The sequence below is a fragment of the Carassius carassius genome, chromosome 45 (assembly GCF_963082965.1).
Source record: "Carassius carassius chromosome 45, fCarCar2.1, whole genome shotgun sequence".
Lineage (NCBI taxonomy): Eukaryota > Metazoa > Chordata > Actinopteri > Cypriniformes > Cyprinidae > Carassius > Carassius carassius.
In genome coordinates, this window is record NC_081799.1 from 15,510,865 (window position 1) to 15,537,661 (window position 26,797).

The 26,797-nt window shown below is 37.6% G+C and overlaps 1 protein-coding gene across 2 annotated transcripts in view; it reads right to left on the reverse strand.

Moving 5' to 3' along the window:
* Positions 1-26,797, reverse strand: part of LOC132127215 (CD166 antigen homolog) — a 71,969-nt gene that overhangs the window by 1,944 nt on the left and 43,228 nt on the right. Inside the window, exons 2-15 of one of the 2 annotated variants that reach the window (XM_059538980.1) lie at positions 15,021-15,127; positions 14,635-14,854; positions 13,597-13,661; positions 10,701-10,788; positions 9,242-9,415; positions 7,478-7,602; positions 7,217-7,349; positions 5,549-5,661; positions 5,344-5,470; positions 5,095-5,216; positions 2,718-2,847; positions 1,920-1,946; positions 1,502-1,616; positions 1,123-1,247 (exon numbers count right to left, since the gene is read on the reverse strand). In XM_059538980.1, the coding sequence (XP_059394963.1) occupies positions 1,157-1,247; positions 1,502-1,616; positions 1,920-1,946; positions 2,718-2,847; positions 5,095-5,216; positions 5,344-5,470; positions 5,549-5,661; positions 7,217-7,349; positions 7,478-7,602; positions 9,242-9,415; positions 10,701-10,788; positions 13,597-13,661; positions 14,635-14,854; positions 15,021-15,127 (1,637 nt within the window). In that variant the 3' untranslated portion in view covers positions 1,123-1,156. The remainder of the gene's footprint in view (positions 1-1,122; positions 1,248-1,501; positions 1,617-1,919; positions 1,947-2,717; positions 2,848-5,094; positions 5,217-5,343; positions 5,471-5,548; positions 5,662-7,216; positions 7,350-7,477; positions 7,603-9,241; positions 9,416-10,700; positions 10,789-13,596; positions 13,662-14,634; positions 14,855-15,020; positions 15,128-26,797) is intronic. The other variant, XM_059538981.1, reaches the window with a different exon arrangement.

Genomic DNA, 26,797 nt, shown 5'->3' on the forward strand with positions numbered 1-26,797 from the left:
AGTGATGTGCGTGATTCAGTTGAAAGACATGCACAACTGTCTTCAAAAGAAAACATCTGTCGTGACTCACATGTGACTCTGTTTTAATATTTTTCCAGAGTTCTCCATTTGGTGGTATTAATTAAAGATTCCTCATATTAAACCAAAATAAGAACATGAGGATTAGAAAGGTCACAATGTTCCTCACCTATTTGTGAGAAACTGGATAGTTCACCACAAAAAGAAAATTCGGTCATTAATTATTGAACCTCATGTCGTTCCAAACCTGAAGACCTGAAGAACAATTTCACATGCATTATTCAAATTAATCTTCAATCAACATAAATACAGTACATTTTTAAATATTTGTTTAGTGGCAATTTTTTTAATGACTGGAGGCGAGTAGATACAAATGTCTCTATGAAATGGATTATTGATTATAGCCATTCAACATCACAGTATAAATGAGAGATATCAATTTGAACATTTATTACACTTTAACAGATAACTTCTAATTCAACTTCAAAACAATCTTAACATATAAACTCATTACAATGTCATATTTAGCTACCTGTGCCATTCAGCAAGTAGGGAATATACAAAAATTGAATAAAGTTATCAAAGACCAAATTCTAAATCAAATATAAATGAATCCTTAAAGCTACAAAAGTGACTGATTTCCTCTATTTTTCTTTTGTTATTTGAGGAACAGACATCCCAGCAGCTGGTTTATTAGTTTATTTGGCTGCTATTTCTTTAAGAGCTGCCGCTGCTGAACTTGACGCGGATCTGACACCCATTGTGTTTTCTCACAACCTTTTATATTTAATTGTGCTATAATATGAATTAAATTATATATAGTGCGCCGGCGCATATATTCGTGCAATTGAAGAGCACGTTTAACATGCACAGTATAACGGCAGTCAGGAGAGGTAAACTTGTTTTACTGACATATGTCCTAACAACATCTCATCTGACCTCAGTTCACTGATGTTCTACTGAAGCTCCCTCATCACCTGTACCGTTTCTGCACTCTTTTTACTCGCACCTGGTGTAGGTATTATTATTATTATTATCAGGTGTGAGTTTTCCACCCTGCTCTGAGCTTTGAAATTGTAAAATTGCAAGCAAAAATATCCTCACCTTCTTTGTTCTTCTTTGACGGCTCTCTTCTCTTTTAGACATCTGGTTTATGATTGTTCTCCTCCAGTTTCTTACTCTCCTCTGAAGTGCCTGCCTCTTTCTCGCCGGTTTTCCAGCTGCCTTGTCTAACAGGACAATTTTACCTTGATTAATCTCTCAGCACATTTCAAACTAAGCTCTTGCAGCTAGACCATTTCTAGCTCGCTTGCTTCTCTTGTCAATCTGAATAAATCAAGATGATGTATAACAGCAGACACTGTGACTTCTACTGCAATCATAGGTACTTCATCTGTACAGTTTGTAATTTAAACCTAGGCGATGAACTATACTCTGCTTTTTCATACTCTGCTTATTTTTGTGATGTCATGTTGCACCTTACCTTGTTTTCTTGATATAGATCCAGTAGATGAGTCCCACCAAAGCAGCAGCTACAAGCAGTCCAACCACAATACCCACAATCACTTTGGCCTGCTCGGTGCCGTCTTTGTTTTTCTCTAAATGCGATGGACAGATAAACACGTTATGAATTCTTTTAAAGCATTATGACTCTTCACATGGAAAGGCAATCATGGGAAATAAATAAATGATTGACAGAATCCTGCTATTTGAGAAAATGTAAAGCCGGGGTTATTTCAAGATTACGTTTTTCAGGTATGACGGCTAAAAGAAACAATTCAAAAACGTGAAGGCACAAAGTTTGCATAATGTCAGGATGCTTGACACCCTCCGTGACTCATGATCTTAACCTTTACTTCATTTTAAGTGAAATTCAAGTGAAGGAAATCAGATGATCTTACCTGGTTTGGACTTGTCCTCCTCAAATACTGAAATCAGATATACAATCAAATTAACTTTGGGTGCAAAATTAAATCAAACTGGCATTAATTCAAAATTTGGTGCGAAGAAAAGCCACCACCCAACTGTGGTTAAGATGCAAAACCAATTCAAATCAGAAGTGAGTACTGTCCAATCAGATTCTAGTAAGGAAGATGACCACAAGCATGCGATAGCAGTCAGAAAGAGAGGAAGAGAAAAAGGGACGGCAGTCCAAGCACCCTGACACAGACAAACAAAACCCGAACCAAAGCCAGAAACAAGAAAGAGAGCGCCTCATGCCCTGTGAGTGAACACAGGACCTGACAGAGAGCAGCTGGGACACTAATAATACTACTACAGTAAAAGGCCACTAAATCAGGCAAACCTGTGTGGAACATGCTAGCTTTACCAATCTCCTCACATGCACATAAGAGATGTTAGATATGGCATTTACTTATCAGGGCTGTCAAACTAGTATTATTTGTGCAACTAAAAAACGTAAAATAAGACAAAAATTGTACATCAATAATGCTAATTCTTTATTATTGCAAAACTACTATGTTTCACCTATTTCTGTTCAAATAAACAAGCAATCTCAGTGCTTGTTCACGCTCACAAACCACTTGTTATTAACCATGTCAGATATGTAAGCTAATGTAAAAAAAAAATGTAAATGTGTTCTTGACAGCCCTATAATATGCGCCTTTTAAAGGGGTCGATTGAGTGGTTAGTAAGCAGTTCTCACAGCGGGAACCCCCTTTAGCGTGTTCAGTACTTACGAGAAAACACACTGATCTCCTTCGTGTCTTCACCGAGTTTATTGGTCACGAGACAGCTGACGGTGAGATTCTTACTGGGCACTACGGTCAGTTTGTATGTGGCCTTCCCGTTATCATATGACATTTTCTCCTGCAGGACAACAACAACTGCAGTTATTTTTAAAAAATACGTTTTATAACCAGAATATTAACTGTGTATGAATATACAAATAAGCAGCAAGAGTCAGCAAGCACAAGGTTGGTTTCATTATCGGACCTGTTTGCTTCAGGCACTATTTAATACACGTCTCCGCTAGAGGGCGCTAATGATCCTCAGCTCATTTATTATCGTAAAGCCAGCACCACCACCACACCCAGAGCTAATGGAAAGTCTCATAGAAAACACACACCTCTCAGGGTCGGAAAAAAACGAGTGCAATGTGTGTCAGTAATCACACAGCCACTAAATGAGTTTCCGTCACAAACACACTTCAATATCTGTGCCATTAAGGCAGACAGACAGTGAGAGCTGAACCTCTCACACAGAGCGCAGCGTGTTAGCTAACGTGACTGATACCAGCACTGCGATCCACAGGAGCATAAAGCAAAATATACCAGAAATAAGCAGCCATTAAGATACAATCAAGTACAAATTAATAGTAAATAATGTACTTCATGATTTATTTCATAGAAACACAAGTTGTTTATTATTATTACACTCACTGTCGTTCAAAAACTTCGTATTTTTTTTTAAAGTTATCACTTCCAGAACAAAAATGTACAGATAATGTACTCACGCATTTGTCATCCAAGATGTTCATGTCTTTCTTTCATCAGTCGTAAAGAAATGTTTTTTGAGGAAAACATTTCAGGAATTGTCACCATATAGCCTAGTGGACTTCAAACGGCTCTAAACGATCCCAGCCGAGGAAGAAGTGTCTTATCGAAACTATCAGTAATTGTATAATATATATATATATATATATATATATATATATATATATATATATATATATATATATATATATATATATATATATATATTACAATTTATATACAATTTATATACTTTTTAACCCTCAATAGCTCATTTTGTCTAGCTCTGGGTGAACGCTGCATTCCGGTTCATGACAGTTAGGGTATGTTAAAAAGCTCTCATCTCATTTTCTCCTCCAACTTCAAAACAGTCCTATATACCTAGCTGTTTTACCTTTTTATACGTTTATATAAAGGGCGTTTGACCTTTGTATGTTCACTTTTTAAACACTGGTACTTATGCAGCAATGTAGTCTGATTTTTAAGTTAAAGGAGAACATTTTTTCAGCATACCATGTTTTGAATGGGACTGCACAGAGCATGCATGCACATTGCAGAGCTACACAAAAGGAGCATTTGAGGTTAAAAAGTACATCGATTTTTATTTTATTTTTAGAAAATGACAATCAAACTCATGGGCACCATATAAGTCCATTAAAATGGATATAATTCCTGAAATGTTTTCCTTAGAAAAACACAATTTCTTTAAGACTGAAGAAGGAAAGACATTAACACATTGGATGACAAGGGGGTGAGTACATTATCTGTAAAAACAAATTGTTCTGGAAGTGAACTACTCCTTTAAAGAAGCCTTAGATTAGGCTATGCCTACCGAGGCTGCATTTATTTGATCAAAAATGCAGTAAAAGCAGTAATATTGTGAAATATTAAAACGATTAAAAAAAAATGTTTTCAATTTTAACATTTATTCTAATGACAGTCAGCAGCCATTAGCTACTCCAGTGTATTTTTAAAATCTATTTCAGATTTTATTAACATATTTAAAATAAAATCAATTTTCATAGTAAGGTAAAACATAACTCCATATCATTCAATGTTCAGTTTTTGGTCTGAAATTAGGAGGAGAAGCAAGTAAGAATTGATATCAAATTTATTAAATTGTTTTTCTTCACTGTTGGATTATAAAAAAATAAAAGGCATTTAGGAAGGTGGCGAGACGTGCCTCTGTGGAAATTCGCTTCTTGTCAAAATAAAAAAGCCAGAAACAAAGGCAAAGACACTCGAAAATACCAGAGACGTCAGTCTGTGAAACACAGGATGAATAATAATTCTATTTGTGCGATTCTAGACATTTCCGTCCCAGGACAACTGTTCCCTTTATAGCGTAAATTGAAAGTTGGCTCTTCGCTTCTGGGTGCTGAAAACCTGTGACTTCAAACACCTGTGCACCTTTCATCTTGTCTAGACCGAAACTGAGTTAAATATCTGGGCATCTTTCCTTCTTGCATAAAAAAGTGCAAGATGCAAGGTTCTTTTGGGACAAGAGTAATGTCTACAACATGATGATCTAAATCCGATCAGATTCAGATCTATATTTAGTCTGACAGTGATAGTGACTCACGTTAGTTCCGTTGACACTCCACTGCACGTCAGGTTTAGGTGAACCTTCTGCCTCACACGTCAAGACTTTGTGTTTTCCATCACTGCTGCGATGCTTTGTCAGACTTGTAATTTTAGGAATACCTAGAGATAATATCATTTTTATATCATCGTATATATTCACAAACACATACATATGTTAACAGAATGTTTCAAATACAAATGATTCATAAAATGGTGAAATATTTCAAGTGTGTATAATAACTCCTACCTTCCACAATAAGCTCAAAGGACAAACTGCGTTTGATTCCTTCAATGGACACGTCACACACATAGAGGCCTGCATCACTATATGTCAACCTCGAGAAGTCGGGCAGTTTGTCTAGTTTACGGTTATCCTGGAGAAATCGAAAGAGTTGTTTGTTTAGCATGGCTAAACCTAACCCAGATCTGTTAGATTCCCTGCAATTTCTTACCTTAGTCCATGTCACTTTTGCTTCAGAAGAGGCGTTCTTATCCAATGACACAATCAAGTTTTCCCCAAACTTTTTTAACACCTTGCCTGTAGGAGTGAGGCTTACATCCAGAACTGAAAAAAGACAGAAAGCAAGGAGAGATGACAAGCATGTTTTTGTACACCTGTCCTAAAAATATTTAAACCACTGAAGACGCTGAAACGCATTACATTTCTTCGCCAACTCAGTATGCAAAGACCCTCCTCGTCGCCCTTATTCTCGCCTGAGAAATTGTTTTCTATCCTCACATGGACAGCTGAGATGCCACCAGGTTTGAAATCATGCCGCACAGATGCCGTGAAATACTTTTGAGTCTCCAAACCGAAGTGTCACTAAATCCATATTATGGAGATCATCGTGCCTTTTGAACTACACAGACACACACACACACTCTCATCTCAATGAGAATTATTGAAAGGCCAGAGTGTGTGAGCTTATCAGCGAGCTTGAGACTGTAGCAGCCTCAAACACTCCTAATTAAGCTGTCTGCCTGCTGTCCCGCCCCCTTTGCTAATCCTACTGAAGATAGATTTGATTAACATTTCGCTCGTGCATTAATTCCTACTATAAAGGAAAGAATTAATTGGAAAGGAAAAGTTTGGCTCATGTGTTCAATGGCAGGGGCAGTTTATTCAGGCTTGAGTCTACTGTAACTCTGGCGCAAACAACAGCTTGAGAGTTTGGTTGAGCTAATGTTGTTCGATTTTACACTTTGCATCTTTTAAGCCCAAAAATCTAATAAATGATGCTTAATGTTCTAACGTGTACCTATAAGTGGTAAATTTACGATTTTTTTTTTTAGGTATTACAAAAACAAAAAAAAGGTTCAGTACAATGTTTTACATCTCTGCTTCCCTGGTGAGTTTCTTATTCATATTAAAACATTCCACAAACAGAAAACTGGTCAAATGAAACTACAGTGAATAGGAAATTCCCCAGAAAATACTAGTAATTTTTTTTCAAGGCTAGATTTTTCAATGCATCTACATTTATTCATGATCCATAAATGCAAACAGTATGCTAGCAGGTTAGATGGTAGTTCGCAGCAGGCTGGCTAAAATGTGTGAGTCATTTAGTTGAGAATACATGTTTTGGATTTGAATTTATTACAGTTGATTGCCAAGAAGAAAACGCAAGCTACAGTACAACGTCAGTGAAAACAGGCTGGCTTTTCTAGACTATTCTTTGAGCATAATAGATATCACTGAACATCGATGTACACGTTAACTGTGTTTTCAGAAAACCTCACACTTTTTTTTTTTTTTTTAAATGGAGAAAGTGTCGCTTGTCAGAATGAGTAAATAATTCTAAATAAATATTAAATGATATTACTTTGATTAGTGGGGAGGGGAGTTAGAGGAATCTGAAAAAGCATGCCTCTTGTACTATTTCTAACAAAGTGAGTCTCCGTCATGTGACCAAATGTTGAGAAACTTGCAATTATGAGCAACAGATTGCAGAGAATACATTTTGAAATCCAATTTTCTGTATTACCGCTTGATTTTTAGAGTGTCAAAAATATCTTCCCATCTCTGTCAAACGCTCCATCAGGTCTTTCTCTAGTGTGTATATGCCCTTAGGGAGAGATGAGAGAGACAGAGAAATAGAGCACATCGTTCATCCACTCACAGCTCACGGTGACAAACTGAGTGGACTCCATCACATCGTTGTCAAGCAGGGAGCACTTGTAAATGCCACTGTCTGCTCGGGTAACGCCAGTCAGAGTGTAAACATCCTTGTCCGTCACCGTGACCTTCTTGCCCTAAAGTGGGCGAGAGAGAGAGAGGGAGCCGGTGTAATTAACCTGTAGAGAAGAATACAGGGCAGACACGGGACCCTGGAGATGAAAGACCAGCGTGGTTGCTGTGGACACGGCCGGCGATCTCTCACCTTAATGTTGAAGTTGAAGCTGGTAGGAGGTGGGTTTCCATCCGCCTGGCATTTCAGTGTCACATCATCACCTTCCCTAATGGGGCTTTGAGAAACAACCTGTAGACTCACCTTCTCAGTGGGGTCTTAAAGAGAAATAAAGAGAAAACAAACTTTAGCGAGAACAGAAGTGAGCCTGAGGAAGATGGCTGTCTTTGCACAAATTCGGTGTGACTTTCCATATCAACATGTAGCAAGCAACTAAAAAATAATTCTCTAAGACGCCGCGCCATTCTGCAGACCCCAAGGGGCTTAAACGCCTTCATTTTCACAACCATTTGCAGTCTCTCATTCTCGCCCTCGTTTTCTCGCCCAGCAGCCACAGAGCATTTCACATCACATCTTCACCCCGAGGCACTGAACAAACCTCTCAGAATTCAGATAAGAGAGAGAGAGAGAGAGAGAGAGAGAGAGAGAGAGATGCTACAGCAGACTACCGGCATTATGCCTGACAAGACCTAGAAAAAACATCAAATTAAGCCTGGCTACCAGCTGAGACCTTAAATTCAAGGTTCAGGACTCATGAGATGGCTTCATGTACTAGGTGATGTACAGAACCGCAGGCCCCCGTGAACACGGATCCCTCAATCTAGCTGTAAAATCAAACAAATAAAGCATCAAAGCGCTTGGCACAGCATGCGTCACATCAAAACATTATCTCATGAAGAGACAAAGTCCCAGCGCTTGACTACCAACCCAATCCCAATTCGTTTTCATCTCTGAGCTAATGTATCAGATCCGCCCCTAGAGGGAGCTGCTTTGTGTACAAGTAGCCATGTAATGTACAGTCACCTAAATCCACTGGCACAAGAAGACATTTCACCTGAAGATAATTTAATGATATTAAAGGACTGGTTACCATCAAATTATAAATAAGATGATATAGAATACTGGCCCACACTGCTACTGTACGTAAATACCAAAAAAATTAAAGAAAAAAGCACAAGACTCTTATGCCCAGATTCAATTTGGATGTGATGTGATAATAAAAATCATTGGCTTTTGGCTTATAAATTGCTTGTAATATTTATATTTCTTATTCACTTTGTATAAAAACATTTGCTAAATATAATTTCATTAATTTAATAATAATATTAATAATTAAATGAATATTATTACTATTTTTTTTTAAATAATTAAATGTTTTATTAATTAATAATAAAAATAGGTTAAAACAAATTATTCAAAAGTTTGGAATCAGTAAGATTTATTTATTTATTTGTTTTGTTGCTGCTGAATTAAATTCATTATTTATTAAGCAAGGCCATTAAATTGATCAAACGTGGCAATAGAGACATTTCATAATGTTACAAAAGATTTCTACTTCAAATAAACGCTGTTCTTTTTCATTCATCAAAGAATCCTAAAAAAAAAAAAAGCATCGGTTTTGAACATTTGATAAGAAATGAATGATTTCTGAGGGATTATGTGACACTGAAGACTAATGGCTGCTGAAAATTTGGCTTTGCCATTACAGGAATAAATTACATTTTAAAATATATGAAAAAATAAAAAATCTATTTTAGAAAGTAATAGTCTTTCACAATATTGTGTTTTTGCTGTATTTTAATCGAATACCTGCCGCCTTGGTGAACACTGAAGACTTATTTGAATAACATAAAAAAATATTATTTTTTTGCCTTTTTATTAGGATAGGACCGTATATGAGACAGAAGGCAAAGTGGAAAAAAGAGAGGGGGGACAGGACCGCTGCATTTTACTTACAATGAATTGGGAAGATCTCGGGTTCTGAAACCTGGTCGGGGCCCATCACATGCTTTGCTGTGCAGGTGAACTGAGATTCTACATCCTCTTTCCTGGCTGTGTACTGCAGACGGGAGGAAGTACTGGAAAGACCTGTGATTTTGTCCTTGGTGATAGTAGACGAGATAATGATCGCTGCAGTCACACACGAACACACATATATACACATCAATCATTAGAGCTGGTAAACACAGAGACTGTCACACCTCGTCTACACTGGAAATGCCTGAAACCACGTAGCAACAGTTTGAGTCTGTCAACACTGTGAGAATGTTTACTAACCACAAACCAATCAGCTGTGAGTTCAAGACTTCAGAAACAGTTAAAGGGGTATGTTTCCTTTATTAGATTTTTGAATGACCAATCTGGATATACACCTGGTTAGAATCTAATCTAGTCAGTCCAAGCTGAGAAAAAGTATGTCATATAAATTCCATGGCAATTAGTCCATGCATTTTGTAAATTAATCTTCTTTTTTCAGACAGACGGGGAAATAAGTGGAAGTAGTAGTTCTGCAGCATGTCAAAAACAGGCACCAGGTGTCTGTCAGTTAAAACTGTGACATGCTTGCAGTAAAGACCGCTCCAGTTACGCTTACAATATGCACAATATTTTGTTCTGATGTGTCGGAACATACTGCACGCATCCGATGTAGAAACACATCATTCATTGTATTAACTTGACAGAAATATTACACATAATTGTTGAGTCATTCTAGGAAGCAAGTGCCTTCTCAATGGCCGAAAAGTGATTTTAAGAAAACTTCAGCAAAAATGTAAATAAAGTTAATAAAAACTGATATGTTGGGATTTTCCTTACTGTTCGTTTCTCTACCATCAAGGGTTTGGACTCCTGCCGTTAGCATTCAGTAGTAAACAACATGACTTTACTATAAAAATCTAATTCAAATTTTAACCTTTGAGAATATTTTTAATATATATATATATATATATATATATATATATATATATATATATATATATATAAAATAAAGCATTGTTTGTTTTATTTTACTATGTGAGATATGTTAACAAGTAATAAAATAATGATGAATGTCATATCATTTTAAATGACAGTTCACCATTATTTTGTGGTAAATACATGGTGTGACAGGAAATTATATGTCATAAATTACACATAAATATCCTGTTTTGGTTCAAATTTATGATTTATATAATGTGATCGGTCTAGTGTGAATTGGAAAACTAACACAATTTATCATGGCACAATTTTAAATATTTCTGACTGGCTACACATTGGTATACAATTGTATAATTATTTTAATATATATATATATATATATATATATATATATATATATACATAGACTTACAAAGCCCTATATTGTATGTCAGATTTTTGTGTTTAGTGCACTTGTTTAAATGTTTTTCTTTTCATTGAATGACTGATTTGGACTCACTCTTGCCGTCATCCACTAGGGTCTGGTTGTTCTTCTTCCAGATGAGATCTGCTGGTGGATTGGCATTCTCCACCACACATTCCCCCAACTAACAAACATACACACACACAGAAAAAAAGCACATGTGCTTTAGTGATTGTATCACAACCTCTCATCAGCAAGAATTTGGATGAGGTTCAAGTCTGTGATACTCAAACTGTTTAGGTTTCGCCGGTCTTACATATTCATGACTCATGACACTAGTATCACGTTAGATTGTTACATGATGTGTCATTTCCTTCAATACGATTTAGGTGTGAATTTGCAAGTGAATTTGGGACTTCTCCTTTTGGTTCATGACATAATTACTCATGGTACTTTTATCCCAGTGCTGCTACAATTTTGGTGGAAGATACCTTGATATATATAATGACATCATCTGTATGAGCTAAAGTGGGTGGGTATTTAACTCAGCCTTTCATTTCCTCTTTTTCTTTCTCTCACCCTTTTCCTTCTCTCTGGTTGAGTAAAAATGCCGCCAGAGGCCAAAGAGGCTCTGCATTAATAACACGCTGACAGGATCACATGCTGACGAGCTACCTGCCCCGGGATAGAGAGATCAGCAGAAAGAGAGAAGGGTAATAATGGGAGGAGAGCAGAGCAGACAGCAGGATGATGCATGAGTTCAGGTGTTCAGGGTGGCGTGAGAAATTCAAGATTTAGAGGAACCACGAAAGAGGGGGAGATGGGGAAATCACCGTACCGTGATTCCGATCTCCGATAACACACCAGACCCTCCTCAGGAGCAGGACTATGATACATCACCTCTCAAGCACAGAGTGCTGCCTGAAGCCTGTAGCTTCCACTGAGCCGTGGAACAGAGCAGCTGTGACTAAGCACTTTCCTTCCTGGACTCCCTGGGGGATTCGCTAAGAATGAAATACGCCTGCTGATAGCATCATTTATTTATACATGCTTTCTGCATTGTTTCAGCAACCAATTAAGGATTTATTTTAGTAGAAACCATTTTAATATTTTTGTAATTTTGAGAGGTAAAAAGTAATTGAAAACCAGAAAATGCAATTCCATTGCCAAATCACACAAAAAAAAAACAATTCAAACTGTTCTTGCAAAACATTTTGTCATTTTAGCATTATTTATAAGTGACCCTGGACCACAAAACCAGTCATAAGGGAAAATGTTTTCTTCTAAATTGAGATTTATACATAATTTTTGCTTAAAAAGAACCAACTCTTAATTCATCCGAGAATCAAACTACATCCAACATGTTTTTGAATCAATTTATTTCTGAATCAGATTACACCGGTCATGATGTGCTTTTGATTCACCCAAAACAAGAGACATTCTTTTGAGATTGGTGCTCTGCATTTAACCCATCCAAGTGCACACACACAGAAGTGAACAGACACCCAGAGCAGTGGGCAACTATATCCAGCTCAAGGGCACTTTAGCCATGGGTACTGAGGGTGTTTGTTAACCCCCCCCCCCCCCCCCCAACTTCTGTCAGAACCGAGACTTGAACCTGCAACTTTCAGGTTACAAGTCCAAAGTTTCTGCTTCACAAAAACATGAAATGGTCTTCATAGCATAACCAAATGAATGACTCATATGAGTCAATTATTTAGACAATCTAAAACACAGTGTGACGAGCCTTCTTTTGCAGCTATTTTTGACTAAATGAACTATTTTACAAAAGTCTTCCGAGTGCAAAACAAACAACTCAGCATGACCACGATAGTCTTTATTACCAAGTGAATGAGCTCTTATGAGCTGGCTCTTCTAGTGAGATGTTTAGTCAAAAACATGCTAAAAAAACCTTAAAAGCCCAGGTGCATAACCGTCATTGTTGGAGAAACAGACTACACTGGTCGTGCTGTATGTTTGCTGATTCACATGATTTTCCGTGGCTGTAAAGAACAGCTACATCTCTGCAATCCAGACTTCAGAATTCATACTATAAATCCCAAAACATTTTAAAGAGCTAGTTTTGATTAGCAAAATGAAGCTCCTTCACCCTTCAATAATGCTGAAAAATTTACACAAGCCCCTCAATACAATCCATTTACAGCCTGAAATGCGGCACACCTATTTAAATGTACTTGCCCCTCTTTCTAATTTTCTCTTTCCAGAGACCCTGCATTTCAACTGCATTAAATGATCTATATTCAGAGGAGGCGCTCCTTCTTTCATGCCCTTCCCCTTTCTCTGTCTAAGTAAGTCTTGACACTTTGAACACGACAGACCTCGGTGGGTGGCCATGAAAAAAAAAGTCCCATAATGCTGTATACACAACCCCAGCCTTCCCCACCCCACACCTCCGCCTCAGCCAGACTCTAAGATCCCAGCGCCTCTGAACTACATTAAAAAGAGAGAGCGATTGAGGGAGGAAATGAAAAATAACGACCCCCAGCTCCATTTACAAACACCAGTCATAAGGACTGCGTGGGAAGCCTTGCATGTGCTCCAAGTAGTTCAAATCAAAGCTCCTTCCTGTTCTCAAGCAACCAAATAACATGACTGCCGTCCTGCTTTTGAGATGCAAACTCTAGACAACATAAAAGTGTTTTTTTCCTGTGTAGCCGTGGGTGACAATCGCTCGAGCACTGCCTAAATCAGGTGTGTACGCCCCACAGATGCGTTCGCTGATGTCCGTATCATTAGCGCTGTCTTTGAGCCGCCTCTGACTGTGATAACAGCAGGTGTGTGTCAATGTTGAGACTATTGGAGGGGCATGCTGAGTAATGAAAACAAAGGCACAGGGTTTGATCCTGCACATTGTTGGTACACTGGCTGGTTTGTGTACTGAAGCAAATACTGGATACAGGAGACAGCAGCAGCAGCAGCAGCAGCTGAAGCTCTGGGTCTTAAAGGGAAGTGCATACATAGCGTGACTCACCTGCGTCAGTTTGCCGTTTTCCAGTTCTTTCGCATTGTTTTTGATTACAGGGGCTGATGGTTTTTCTGAAATAAGAGATAAGACATCAAAAAGTATGTAGGTATGTTTGATAAAGCATATCAGCATCCTGTGCATACAGCAGTATACAGTATGAATGCTGTTGACAAAATACTTCTATGCATAGAATGTGGGAAGTTAGATTTTAGTTTTGTTGGACATTTCATTTCTATGGATTCTACAAAGAAAAAGAATGTATATATATTTTATATATAAATATATAAAATGTTTATATGCTAAGTCTATATATATATATATATATATATATATATATATATATATAACTACAACAAAGTGCTTGAACTGTCAACTACCCAGACCACCTACAGTACTCTGTTTGCCAAAATATCCATTATAGTTACAACCTGAGTACACTATGACTAATACCGTATCCTAAAATGCAGTGCCCTCCACTTGGCCCTCCATTTCCATTGCGATTAATGCACTAGAAAACCTCTGACTCATTTTTGATTGGACAAAAGTTCAAATAATATTTTGACACAATATAGGATTACAACTGGATTTACCTAAATTATAACTGTATGCCACTCACTGAATTTAATGTTTTAAAAGTAATAAAAATTTGTAAAGTAAAAAAAATAAATGTATGTATATATGTGTATATATTATAATTTTATTTTGTACTCTTACAATACGTATTGCTTAGTATGCACAATCCATTCCCAAGCACAGCCAATCTTTCTGATCTATGGTAGAACACTGTGCACAATATTAATATAATTTCTCTGGTATCCATCTAAAAGCATGCAACTAGATCAAGGCTACAAAAGTGGATCACCCATGTTATTCTCTGCCATATCTGACATCTCTACACCCCCTTTCCAGTCCAATTTGAGATCTGATGCTTACATTCGGTTTCATCATAGACTGAAGCTGTGCTTGAATTTTCCTATCCTCCTCTCTGATTTGCTCTTATTTATTAATATGTTGTGCGTGTGTGTGTGTTTTATTAATACTCACTGTGAACTTTCACTTCCACAGAGTATTCATCTAAGTTGGTTAAAGACACCACCATGCAGGTGAACACTCTTTGGTCGGCCAGCGAGCCTCGGGCGATCAGGAGGCTGGAGTTGGCGGCGATGCTAACTCTACTTTTGTAGCCGTCTGTGGCGGATACAGTCGCTTCATCTTTCTGAGCCTGCTTCACGAGAAGATCACCGGGAGAGCCATCATCTTTCACCTGAACGAGATAACAGGGCCATTAGCAAACCGACAAACACACATTTAGCACCTATAGTGATTCAATTAGAAATCAATATGAGGATGAGAGTAGCTGTATATTGCTTGGCTACCCAGACTGGCTAGCAGGGTAGAGTAAAAGCCCAGATGCTCAGAGAAAAACTCACGTATTTCCATTTGGTGAAAATAAGGCCATCTGGCTTGTTAGTTCCATCGTTGCATGGCACTTCAATGGTCTCACCGTAAAGACCTATAACCGTCTCCACACAGCTCCCTGGAAAATACAAGACAAGAACATTCTGTTTTAGATGGCGGGTTGCTTTCAAACGGAGCAGCTGTGAAGCATCGGCAGAATTGACTGTCAAATGCGACACACGCGTGTACACAAACATCAGGGCATTATCTCAACTCTGAAACAGAGCAACACGAAATGGGAGGGAGGATAGGCAGCTGAGGTCTTGTTTTGATCATTCCCAAGACATGTGCACGTTATGCATCTTAATTTTAAATTAGACGTGTTTGCAGATTCTGAAAGCACAAAAGGCACGACTCAACGCAACAGCACCAATGAATTATGTTCACGTGCTGGTTTTTCAACACAAAACCAATCTGGGATTCTCTCATGGGAAGTGCATGTATTTGTAATTGTCTGTGCAAGGAAGTTGAACACTGTCATCATTCCATTGCCGACAGGACAGCGCTGTTTGTCACTTCTGCCGACGAGCGCCGTTAACATCCTACTGTCTTACGCAGATAAGCGCTGACAATCAGCAACAGTCGATCATAGACTGGAGAGCAGAAACGGTTGGCATTGTGAAATGAATGGTAAGTTTGCACATAGGGCAGGGCCCTTTATTAATGCCTGGTAAGGTTGTCATGGAAACGAGGCCCCATGTTCAGTGGTACGATGGATTTAGGTAAAGCAGTAAAGGGGGTTGAAAGGTCAGGGCTGAAGGGACTTCACGGTCCACCCACTTCCATCAGCGCTCTGTCTCCAAGAGAGACTAATCAAAGAGTCTGAACAATGAAGGTTCAAATTCTGGTCAACCCAAAGATGAGAGCTGCAGGCAACTGTTCTTCTACACGCAGCCAGCCTTGCCTCCAGGGCAATCGTTCCCCATTTTCACAACTTTTCGTTGTGATAGTAGTTTTAATATTGACCAAGTGGCTGCAATGCAGAGGATAAAAGAGCTGATAAACAACATCAGTGATACAGATGTACGCTAGAAAACACATTCACACCAATTCAGCAGAATAGGTCATTTTGAACCACTGAATATAGACTAATCTGCACAGAAAGTACATTTTACAATGCTTTCCAATCTGACTCTACTGTAGATACAGGAATACTGGCATTAAAAAGCAATCAATATGCACACAATAGCCGATGTGTTGGATAAAGTAATATTTCCCCCCAAAATGTTTTTCCAAACCTGTGGGATAGCTATTATTTTTTTCTGTTGAACACAAAACAAGAATTTTATCGATTTTTTCTTTTCTAAAAGTAAGCCTGTTTCCACCGCAGAGTAAAAACTTAAACAGGTAATTGTGGCAAAGTCAAAAGTAAGAATATAAAGTGCTAAATAAAGCAGAAATTGTGAAATATAAATGTGATATAAAGTGTCATTGTACAATCGTGAAATAAGTCACACTGTGAAATAAATCGCTACTGTATAACAAACTAAAGTTATATAACCACATTGTGCAATATGAAGACACAATCACGCAATACAGTCACATTGTACAATGAAATGTTGCAATTATGAAATAAAAAGTTGAAGATGTAAGTTTAGTTGCAAGTTTATACAGCTAGAATCATGCAATATAAAGTCACATTGTATGATATAAATTCACAAAAAACATGAGATTTTTTAAATTTTGTAATTGTGATATAAAACGTTGCATTTTATATAACAAAGTCTTATATCATACAAAGTTGCAATTATGAAATCACATGTGCATTAAGAAATAAATATATATATATTTTTTACTCTTGACACAGAAACAGGCTTCTATACTTTTTTATCCTTTTTGAGGCTTGACAAGACATCTTTGCTATAAACTTAATGGAAAATGTCTACTTCATAATTCCCCTTTTGTGTTCAACGGAAAAAAAAAAGGAAAAGGAAGTGAGAAAATGATGAAAGAATATTAATTTTTGGTTGAACTATTACTTTAAACATGCTTGGCAGTCTGGCACTCTGACTTCAACAGGTTCTGATAAGTGACAGAAGCAAAACACTTTTTTGCTAAAAGCTCTGAGCCAATAATAAATCCTGTGGAAGAACTGAGAGGATGACAGCCGAAAAGGACAGGTGTGGAGAGCAATGTGTACATAGCGGGGGTCTAAATGCATCTAAAGACTACCGATTGTTTGAACAGCACACAGGACTTGTGCTAAAATACACCAGGAGCACACAGACACATGATACCTGCACAGGTTGGATAGCACCATAACAACAGACAATCTGCTGGAAGATCCTAACAGTAAATAAAGTCCAGAAAAGGTTTTGTCTAATCCTGAATGCCTGCATGGCTGAAAGAAACAGCTTAAACTAGCCAAAACTGGTTTGCTGGTGTAAGCTGGTATCTCAACCTGGTCAGGCTTGTAATCTAATAATTTATTTGTGTAAAAATAAAAAATGTTTTTGGTCCTTAAAAATAGGTTTAATTATCTTTGCAGCAAGGCAGTATTAGGGAAAGTAGGCCTGAGTCACAATGGTCAACTAGTTGTTCAATAACAACTAATGAGTTTTTGTTCTGTGTCGTGCTTAAATCATGAGACAGTTTATTTAAAGCACTGCTGTTTGTAGTGTAGTACAGCAATACACATAATTACATTCAGTCTCTGGCTGGTGTTGTGTTTCATTGTTTCGCAACAAGCATTGGGCTTTTAAGTTTGTGTCAATGTAAAAATAGACCTGCTTTTAAAAAACAAGAACTACTTTAAAAACTGCAGACCAGATAATAATGCTAAACTAAGACCTCACAGTGCATTTGTAAGTAATGTCAGAACAGCACGAGATACCATATAAAATAAAATCTGCAAAACATAAGCTAAAGAATTCTAATGCATAAGGCATTCAAATGCTAAAATGTGTCAAAAAGTCCCTCATGTCTCTGCATAATGAAGGAAAAGTGTTACAGTATGAACATTAAGCGATAGAGCATTAGGGACCAGAGCTATCTAAAGAGAGATATGACGGAACACATCAGACAGATTATAGTTTGAATTTCAGAAATGTCTCACAACCGGTTGCCAACTTATTTAAGCAACCTGTGATGACCACATTTATTGTTCACTGTTAGATCAAGCTGAGTTCCCAAAGTCATGGAAAACCTGGAAATACTTGGGAATTTTAAAAGCATGATTTCCAGATCTGCAAAAGTCATCAAAATTAAATTAATATTAAAACAAAATATACTTTTTTTTAGGCTGAATTATAAAATATTTTAATGGCTATGAATTGCTTTTATAAAATACACTGCCATTCAAAAGTTTGGGATCATTAAGATTTTAAATATGTAAAATATGTTTTTTCTTTATTTTTTTATTTCTTATGCTAGAAAAACTGTAATTTTGTGAAATATTGTTGAAATTTAAAATAACAGTTTTCCATTTTAACGTACTTTAAAATATAATTTATTTCAATGAAGAAAAGCTGAATTTTCAGCATCATTACTCCAGTCTTCAGTGTCACATGATCCTTCAGAACTCATTCTAATAAGCTGATTTTTGGCCAATTTTGGAAACAGTTGCATCTTGCTATTTTTGAGGACCTGTGATTCTTTGGAATCTTTGATAATTAAAAAGTTAAAAAGAACAGTGTTTATACAAAATATAAAATTTTGTGTTACAATATACTATTCAAAACTAGGGGTCAATAATTTTAAACAGCCTTAATGAGCATAAGGGACTCAATTAAAATTATTACTGATCCCAAAATTTTGAGCAGCGGTGTCTATATAAAATAATATTTTTAGAAAAGTCACAGAAATCATTGGTTAAAAGGAGTGGAAACCCAATATCACACAGCTTTAGCTACAGCTGGACGAACAAAACCAAACCGACAAGGAGAATTTGTTTTCTGTCAGAACTATCAAGCCTCAAAGCGGAGCGATTAGACTTCAAATCAAACTCCCGGCAAGAAAATGTTTTCATCGCAAAACTTGTCTCCCTGGGACATTGGGCCATTCAAAGAATAGGTCAATCTCTTCAAAAGCAGTTTCCTATTTTCCTATTTTGCAGAATACAATGTTGCTGAGATAATACTGAAGTCCTGAAGATGTTTAAACTCCCATAAATGCATACACATTTGCAATCCCAACATCAATAAAACCTAATACTTGTTTATAGTATTTGGTGTGGACAGAAAAAGCCTCTTCTGCGTGTTTTTATTCAAAGAGAATAAGCTTTGGCCAGTGCAAGTGCTTTGGGCGGCATCAGGAGCGGGAGAGATGATTCACTGTGTCTGAAGTGCTTTTATTGTGCTCACCAAACTAATAGGGCTAATATTGGCTGAGCATTCGTACTGTCCTCAGGGTCAACTTGCTCCCACTGGGTCATTTCACAGCAGAATTTAGCCTTATTTCTGGCAATGTTATTCAGATCTTTTGTTCTTGTTTTTGTTAAAAGAGATTCGCACAAATAAATGTGGTTTTCATTCCCATGGTGAACAAGAGGCCTTCTGCTTCAGTCTAAAGAGATCTGACCAGAGAAAACCATTCACTGCAACTAGGGCTCCGTTGTTAACTGACAAGATGCGCAAATAAACGCTGAAAATGAACGTGGATTTGCGCATCTTCTCAGTTAACAATGGCTCTGTGTAGTAACAGCTGCTCTATGTGAAATCACGCACCTGATGGAATTTACCGCTGATTAGAGAACCGGCTTTACTGACGAGATGCGCATAACAATTGGCCGATCGTGATCGGAGCACCCCTAACTGCAACCAATGTATTGCTTTGCTCTTTATTATTTGATGTTCCCTTAAATGAAACTAATGTATAACGTTACAATATGATCAGTAAGTAATTATATTCATGTTACGGTAGATGATCGGTAAATGACCAATATCAAGATCTATGATAATTTGATAAAACTAAAACCACTTTAAATGATACAAGTGAATGCAGGCATTGCGAGTAAAAAAATATAATATTGAGTGATATGGTACCAATATAGTGTTTTAAAACATAATTAATTCCTATGTTGTCAAAGCTATTCTTTTTTCAGGATTATTTGATGAGTTAAAAAGAACAGCAATTATTTGAAATAGAAATCCTTTGTAACATTATGAAAGTCTTTACTCTATCTTTTGATTAATTTAATGTGTCCTTGCTGACCGCAAACTTCTCAACAGTAATGTACAGCCTTTATGCCTTTTAAATAAAGGTCAAATGTGTTCATCAGCATAAAAGTTTTTGGTGTTGTATTAAAATCGGAGTTGATAATTGTGAAATTCTGGTATTGTGACAATGCTAATTATCTCAGCCCGCCGATCTCGGCACTAGAGCTTGACAGCTGGAATACTCTGCACTCTCCGGTTCCTCTAAATCAGCTCCAAGGATTCCGAAACCCCTCACAGAGAACAGCAATGCTAGGAGAGTGGGAGGTAAAAGAACTGGCACTGGGGAAATCAATGCCTTCTCCGCTTCGCTCTGCAGCCTGCGATTCATCAAACGGCGCCTGCCGTGCCCATGATCAAACCCAAACATATTAGCGGCTAAACACGAGAGCAGATTGAAGGAGCTTCTCACAAGCACTCGGTGTTTGTCTTACTCTGCTTGCGCTCAAACAGACCGTCGAAAGAGCTTTTGGCACCGCCTCATAACTTCAACATTCCCCTTAATTTAAAACCTGCTGGGCATAAAGCCACGCTGGATATGACTAGACAGTTTCCCCATTCTCTGCCAACCATCAGAATGCGTTGACGTCAGATATGCTTCTGTGATTGTAAAATGTCCTATAAATCTAGAGCTTTACGCTACAGTTCTTCAGCCTGTCTAGAGAGACCTGGGTTGACTTCATGCTGGCGAAAGATCAAAGCATGGTAAACTGGTAATGATCACATGCACCTTAATTTGGCAACCACTCCAAAACAACACAAACTCACCAAAATAGGCAAGTTCAATTTGGTCCATTTGAGAAATGTAGTATTTAGTTGTTGTATATCTGTGCAATGTTAAGGGGGTTTGGAGGTGGAGATGGAACAGTATTTTTAATTGTTGGTTTATGTACAGATGTGTCAGATCAGATATATATTTTTAATATGAAGGAAAGGTCATAAACTGTATTAACAAAACCCAGTTGGTACACACTCACTATATCAAAACTAAAGAAAAACATTAATCTCAATGTTGTCATCTTGTGTTTTTTGGTTTGAATACGTTGAATTTTAATATTTGTTTATTGCACACTATGTTAACGCACTCAATGTTGAAGACGGTTGCTGCTCTGACTGAAATAACAGCTAAAATTACTTTCTCGTCTACTTAAGCATCCTAGGGATTTTTTTTCTTGCCATTGTTGCCTGTGGCTTTCTCACTTGAGGTTGTTAGGTATCATTTTCTTTTCTTTGTTTCTTTTTTTTTTTCATTTCATAAAGTTCCTTGGCAGCAATGGGTAAAACTTTAAAAACACTATACAACTGAAATTTTATTAAGAATCTTATTCTGGAGTAAGCTGATTGTTTCAATCCGGGATGCCAGTTGCCACCCTTCTCTAACACTTTGACTGCAAGGTACCTCCCAGAATGCCACCCTGTTAAATCAGAAATGTAAAAATGACAGCCCTTTTTGTATGATTGCTTATGGCATCTGGACTTTGATAGGTGTAAAACGCTTTGGGAAAAATCAAGTCACAAAATTAATGTGTTTTCATTATTGATCATTGCTGTATTTCCACTCAAGTACTTTGGATCTCCTGCCCGTCTCTTCTAATTACTGCTATATTAGCAGTAAAATACCAATCGAAATGTATCTGGAGGCATAAATCTGTGGGAAAATGTAAAACTGTGCTGAGTTAACACTTTCGTAATGATTGATTCTGACTTTTGATCATTTGACCGGAAAGACCCACTGCAATGCAGTAGATTTTGTATGCTACAACACTGCCAACTTATGTTATTTTTTAAAAATTGATTCGCCGTAGGTTCTACTAACATCAGAATTTGTTTCAGAACTTCAGATATTCACATATTAAAGTAGCTTTTGTTCAATAATGACATGCATTTAATGTAAAAGTAATGGCATTGGCTGTATTAAGGTTTTGAGGCATCCCTATAGGGAAGCATATTTTTAGTTCCTAATCTATAAAAACCTGCAGAAAGGTGCTATTGTGGTGTTTTGCTGCCAGCCCTACACTCTAATTGATTTAAGGCCTGTCTAATTAAAGTAAAGTGAATGAAATGCATCCAGAACAGTGATTTGATGGAATTAATGAAGCTCCGACTAAAGCCAGTAATTGGTTGGAACTCCATTAGATGTGGATTCCCTCAGATGCATCAGCTGCAAACACGCAGAGCATGTGCTTTTGTACAGAATCACCCAGCATGGCTGCTGAGTATTGACTCCCTGTTAGCTTGAATGATACCTGAATCTACACTGCCTAAGTCTACCTTATGTCTGAAGAACTAGACACACTGCTAGAACAGTCTCATTATATATATATATAGTATACACACACAGGCAAAATTATATTTGCAGAAATTATAGATGCAACACCTATAACAGTATGAAGGACTTCATTGTGCATGCATGACAACTGGTCTAAGCATTAACCTAGGCAATGAAGACATATGCACAGCATATAATCAAATATAATGCAACATAATAACTATCTTCTGCATATAATCACGCTTACCTGCAGACATACAACTCTCTAAAACTGAAAAAAAAAACTTTTTTAGAGAGAAGTGGAGTAAGTGGGATGAGCTCAGTGATCTGAATGTAAAGAAGAACATAATTAACATCAGTATACTCCTAAAGTCTCATTAAGTGTGAGCAAGGCACATTACTACGCATGGAGAGACACGTGAGAAAGACCTGAAGCTTGAATAAATATATTATTACTGATCCCTCATTATAAACAGCCTCCACAGCTAGACATAACAAACCTACAGCAAACCCAACCCCACTTCTAGAAGAAAAATTACTATTTAAAAAGTTCTGCAGAAAGTTCATGATTGAGAATTCAGTGCCTACAGTGTGTTGAGCCTGATCTAGCAGCTAAGGCCCTCTGAGCAGCAGCATTAATAAAACAGTGTTTGCATTGGAAAGGTGCTTTCATCTCTTCTAATGTTAGTCTGTTCATCTTCTAAATCAAATATTTCTGCCTGCCCAGAGCCATGGATCCACACGAAAATTATGGTGGTATTAACTGATGGAAGAATCCATGTTTTTTTTTCAAGGAGGTAAACATTTTCCTGAGGAAAAAAAATCACACAGTAATAGTAGGTCTTTGTGATTTGATGGACTTTGCGCTTCCTGCTACATTTTATTTATTTTTTGCCACAAAATGTTGGGGACTCCAGTATCAGATTCAATGCTTAAAAGATGGCTTGTGTATGGAAAATATGTTATATTTTATAATTATTTTTTATTTAAATAAAAATCCAATCAATATATATTAATATATAGTATATGTTATATTTTTATGTTTATGGCACCAAAAGATATACAATATTATATATATATATATATATATATATATATATATATATATATATATATATATATATATATATATATACATACACACACACACACACACACACACATTTGGTGTCATAGTACCATCCTCCTAATTTGATATCTATATGCTTAAAATACCTCAATATTTCTTGATCAATTACTCTGGCTTTTAGCCCATCACTAATGAGCACTTGCTGAGGTAAAGTCACACTGCTCTTATTAAATATGCTGCCTTAATCACGAAGGTACCCCATCCCTCTGTAAACCATATGCCCATCAACACCATTCCAGGTTCGCGCCACCATCTGTCTCATCAGCAACTGGTAGTTTGTTCAGTTTAATTGAGGGATTTGTCCAGTGCATCTGCACAACCCCCCCAAAAATTGAGTCATTGCCAAATCAATGGTCACCCATCCAACAAGTAAAAACGCAGATAATTACCACTTTACTTTGACTGGAAACATGCTTTTGTCTATTTTTTTTCCTTTCTTTCTTTTTTAACCTCATTCCTCACTATTTAGTTAAGCTAGCTATTATTCCATCTCTAAAATGGCATTAAGCAGCAGTGCTCTTTGCCGTCAATGGTACACTGACAGCGATGGTCATGCATAAAGTAGTAGCTGGTTTAGCGAGCCTTGTCAGGAGAGTGTTAGCATTAGATAGGCGTGGATGTAATCATCTTTTTGATGGGCGACAGCAATTACAGTGCAGGGAAAGAGCATTGTCAAAGGGGCTATTTGTTCAACTCCCTTTGCTCTCTCATCCTCTCTCCCACTTCCCTTTCAATGTCCGGACTTCAGCTGGGATCAGCCGGCCCTAAAGACTGCAATGCAGCTACAGAGATGTTTGAACTGAGATGAACTGAGAGTCTCTCTCAACAAATTAGCCATATGATATTAGCTACTGAAATGTTTTCCCTATTGGAAAATCCATCCATTGTGGGTAGCAAATCCATGGCAACTATATAGAAATACTGTATATTTGTAAATATGTTCCAATCTTGGACCAAACACCAGCTCAGACTGCATAAGAACAGATAAAAACCAGTTTTAAGTTACCAACTTAAACTATATTTTCCAGATTTCCAGACTGTTTTGCATGGTTTCTAAGGAATTATGAATGGTTACACTAAAACAAGTATGCATTAGCTGAAACCCCTTTTCAACTTGTGAAAGCTTTCTAGAATTGGTTCATGTTGGTTAGTTCTGGTTTACCTGTCTTTCTCTCTGGTAAAACTGGTTGATCATGGAACTAGTTTAGCTAGTTAAGAAGTCTGGTGGCAACATCAGCAAACCTGCAATATCTTTTCAGCAGGGCATAGCTCTGTGACTTTCCTCTGAGAACTGAGCAAATATTTGCTCTGAGGACCAAAGCAAAGCTTCGTTCAGTATCAGGGCCAGTTCTCTGGAAGCAGTAGATGTGTTTGATTATGTTCCAATAAATTTGCAACCTCATAAGAGTTGAATCGACCACCGCACAGTGCCTCTGTGTACTGTTTTCAGTAAGACATATGGAAAAACACACATTCAAGAATCACAGCACACAGCAATAATTGGCCATCCTTCACGACTAGTGCAAGACGGCCGTTAATGACATTTGCTGTTGAGGAACATTGCCTACAGTGGTCTAATAAACACCATCTAAACTGACTTCATCCCGTACTGACAAGAGGAAATCTGCTTTTGGCAGAGCTCCGTCCATACTATTAACTTAACTCTGCTTTTTCAACAAGCCCTTCCATTAGCCTAAAGCCATCATGCTGTCAACATAATATCTCTCGTTTCTGACTAACCACATGAAATAATAATGAGGGAAGTGGGGAGAGAGATTAAGACTCTGATGGGCTTCCTGTGGATGAAGACACTCTAATAGCAATGTACAACTACGTACTAAAAGAGTTCCTGTCCATCACGGCATGTCTGAACATGAGGCAAGAAAGTAAATGATCGGTAAATTAACTGATCCAGGGAAGTTTGCAGACCGCAGTCTGGCCAAGAACGAGAACAACCTACTTGTAATGCAAATGTGAACTGGGGATCAATGCTCTTCGCCCACTGAATCTGGTCCCCAGTGCTATTAACAAGCAAGAAGTAATTGATTAAGACAGCTGGCACACGCAGAGTAATGAAGCACACAAACACAGGCCGAATTGACTACGTGCTCAGAAGCGAACACTAGGTACATCGAAAGTGTGCGGCTCAGTCAAGGCCAGTGTCTTTATTAGGGAAGTCTTCATTACACCTCAGGCAGGCGAAGAAATCAGAGCATCTTTTTTTCTTATCCTGCTCCTTGTAGAGGGCCTCTGGTGGTCCATGCAGGCTAATTGACCCATCCATGGCCCAGGCTTTCAGGAGCGGACGGGCACAGAGCCTGGAGTGCTAAAATAATTGACTTGATGAAATGAAGAGCAGAGACTCTCAGAGGATAGCTGCCTCATCCATGTACAACCTCTGCCTCTCTCTCCAGCCTTTTAGGTCTGTCGCATCAAGGGAGAATTTTACTTAGTACAGGTCATTTTTATTCTTTTCAGCTATTTGAATGGCAAAGTAAGCACAAAACTGAAATAAAATTACAAAGAGATGCTTATGTAAAGTTTCTATTGATCATGGCGGCACTTATTGTTGGGTTTACATACAAATGACTCTTAAGGGCCAATTCTTTTTAGTGACTCAAAAACATGCAATTAGTGTGTTTCACCAACAAATGAATCATATAAGCTGGTTTGAAGCAGTCTGAAACACTACCTCTGTTTGTTTACAGAAGTTGCAGAGAGATTTTTTTCATATAAGCTACAGTAAATGAATCAGAAATCGAAATCAAATCAAATCAAAAGTGTGTGAAACCAAATCAAATCGAATCAGGACTCGCAAGACTGGAATTGGTCCATGCTAATTGTGTTCTACTGATTTCTGTTGTTATATGATTTGCATAATTTCTTTAGTGAATCCGGTGGCAAAACAACACATGCATACAAATAAATAGGAGTAACCGTGGACACAATTCCTTCTATGTGCATTCCCCCCTGACTGATTAGTGAAGCAAGCCATAGTCGTCTTCTGCAGGGCAGCATGCTGTTTTCACCTTTAACGCAGAACTGTGCAGGCAGACTGACTCAACAACCCACTTAAACAAATGCAAGCCATGCAGAGGACCATGGAGACCTGAGTGTATCTGACCAGACCTCTTATAATAGACATCAGTATGCACTGAAGTGAAGGTCGAGAGTCTGAGACTGGAACAGGAATACGTG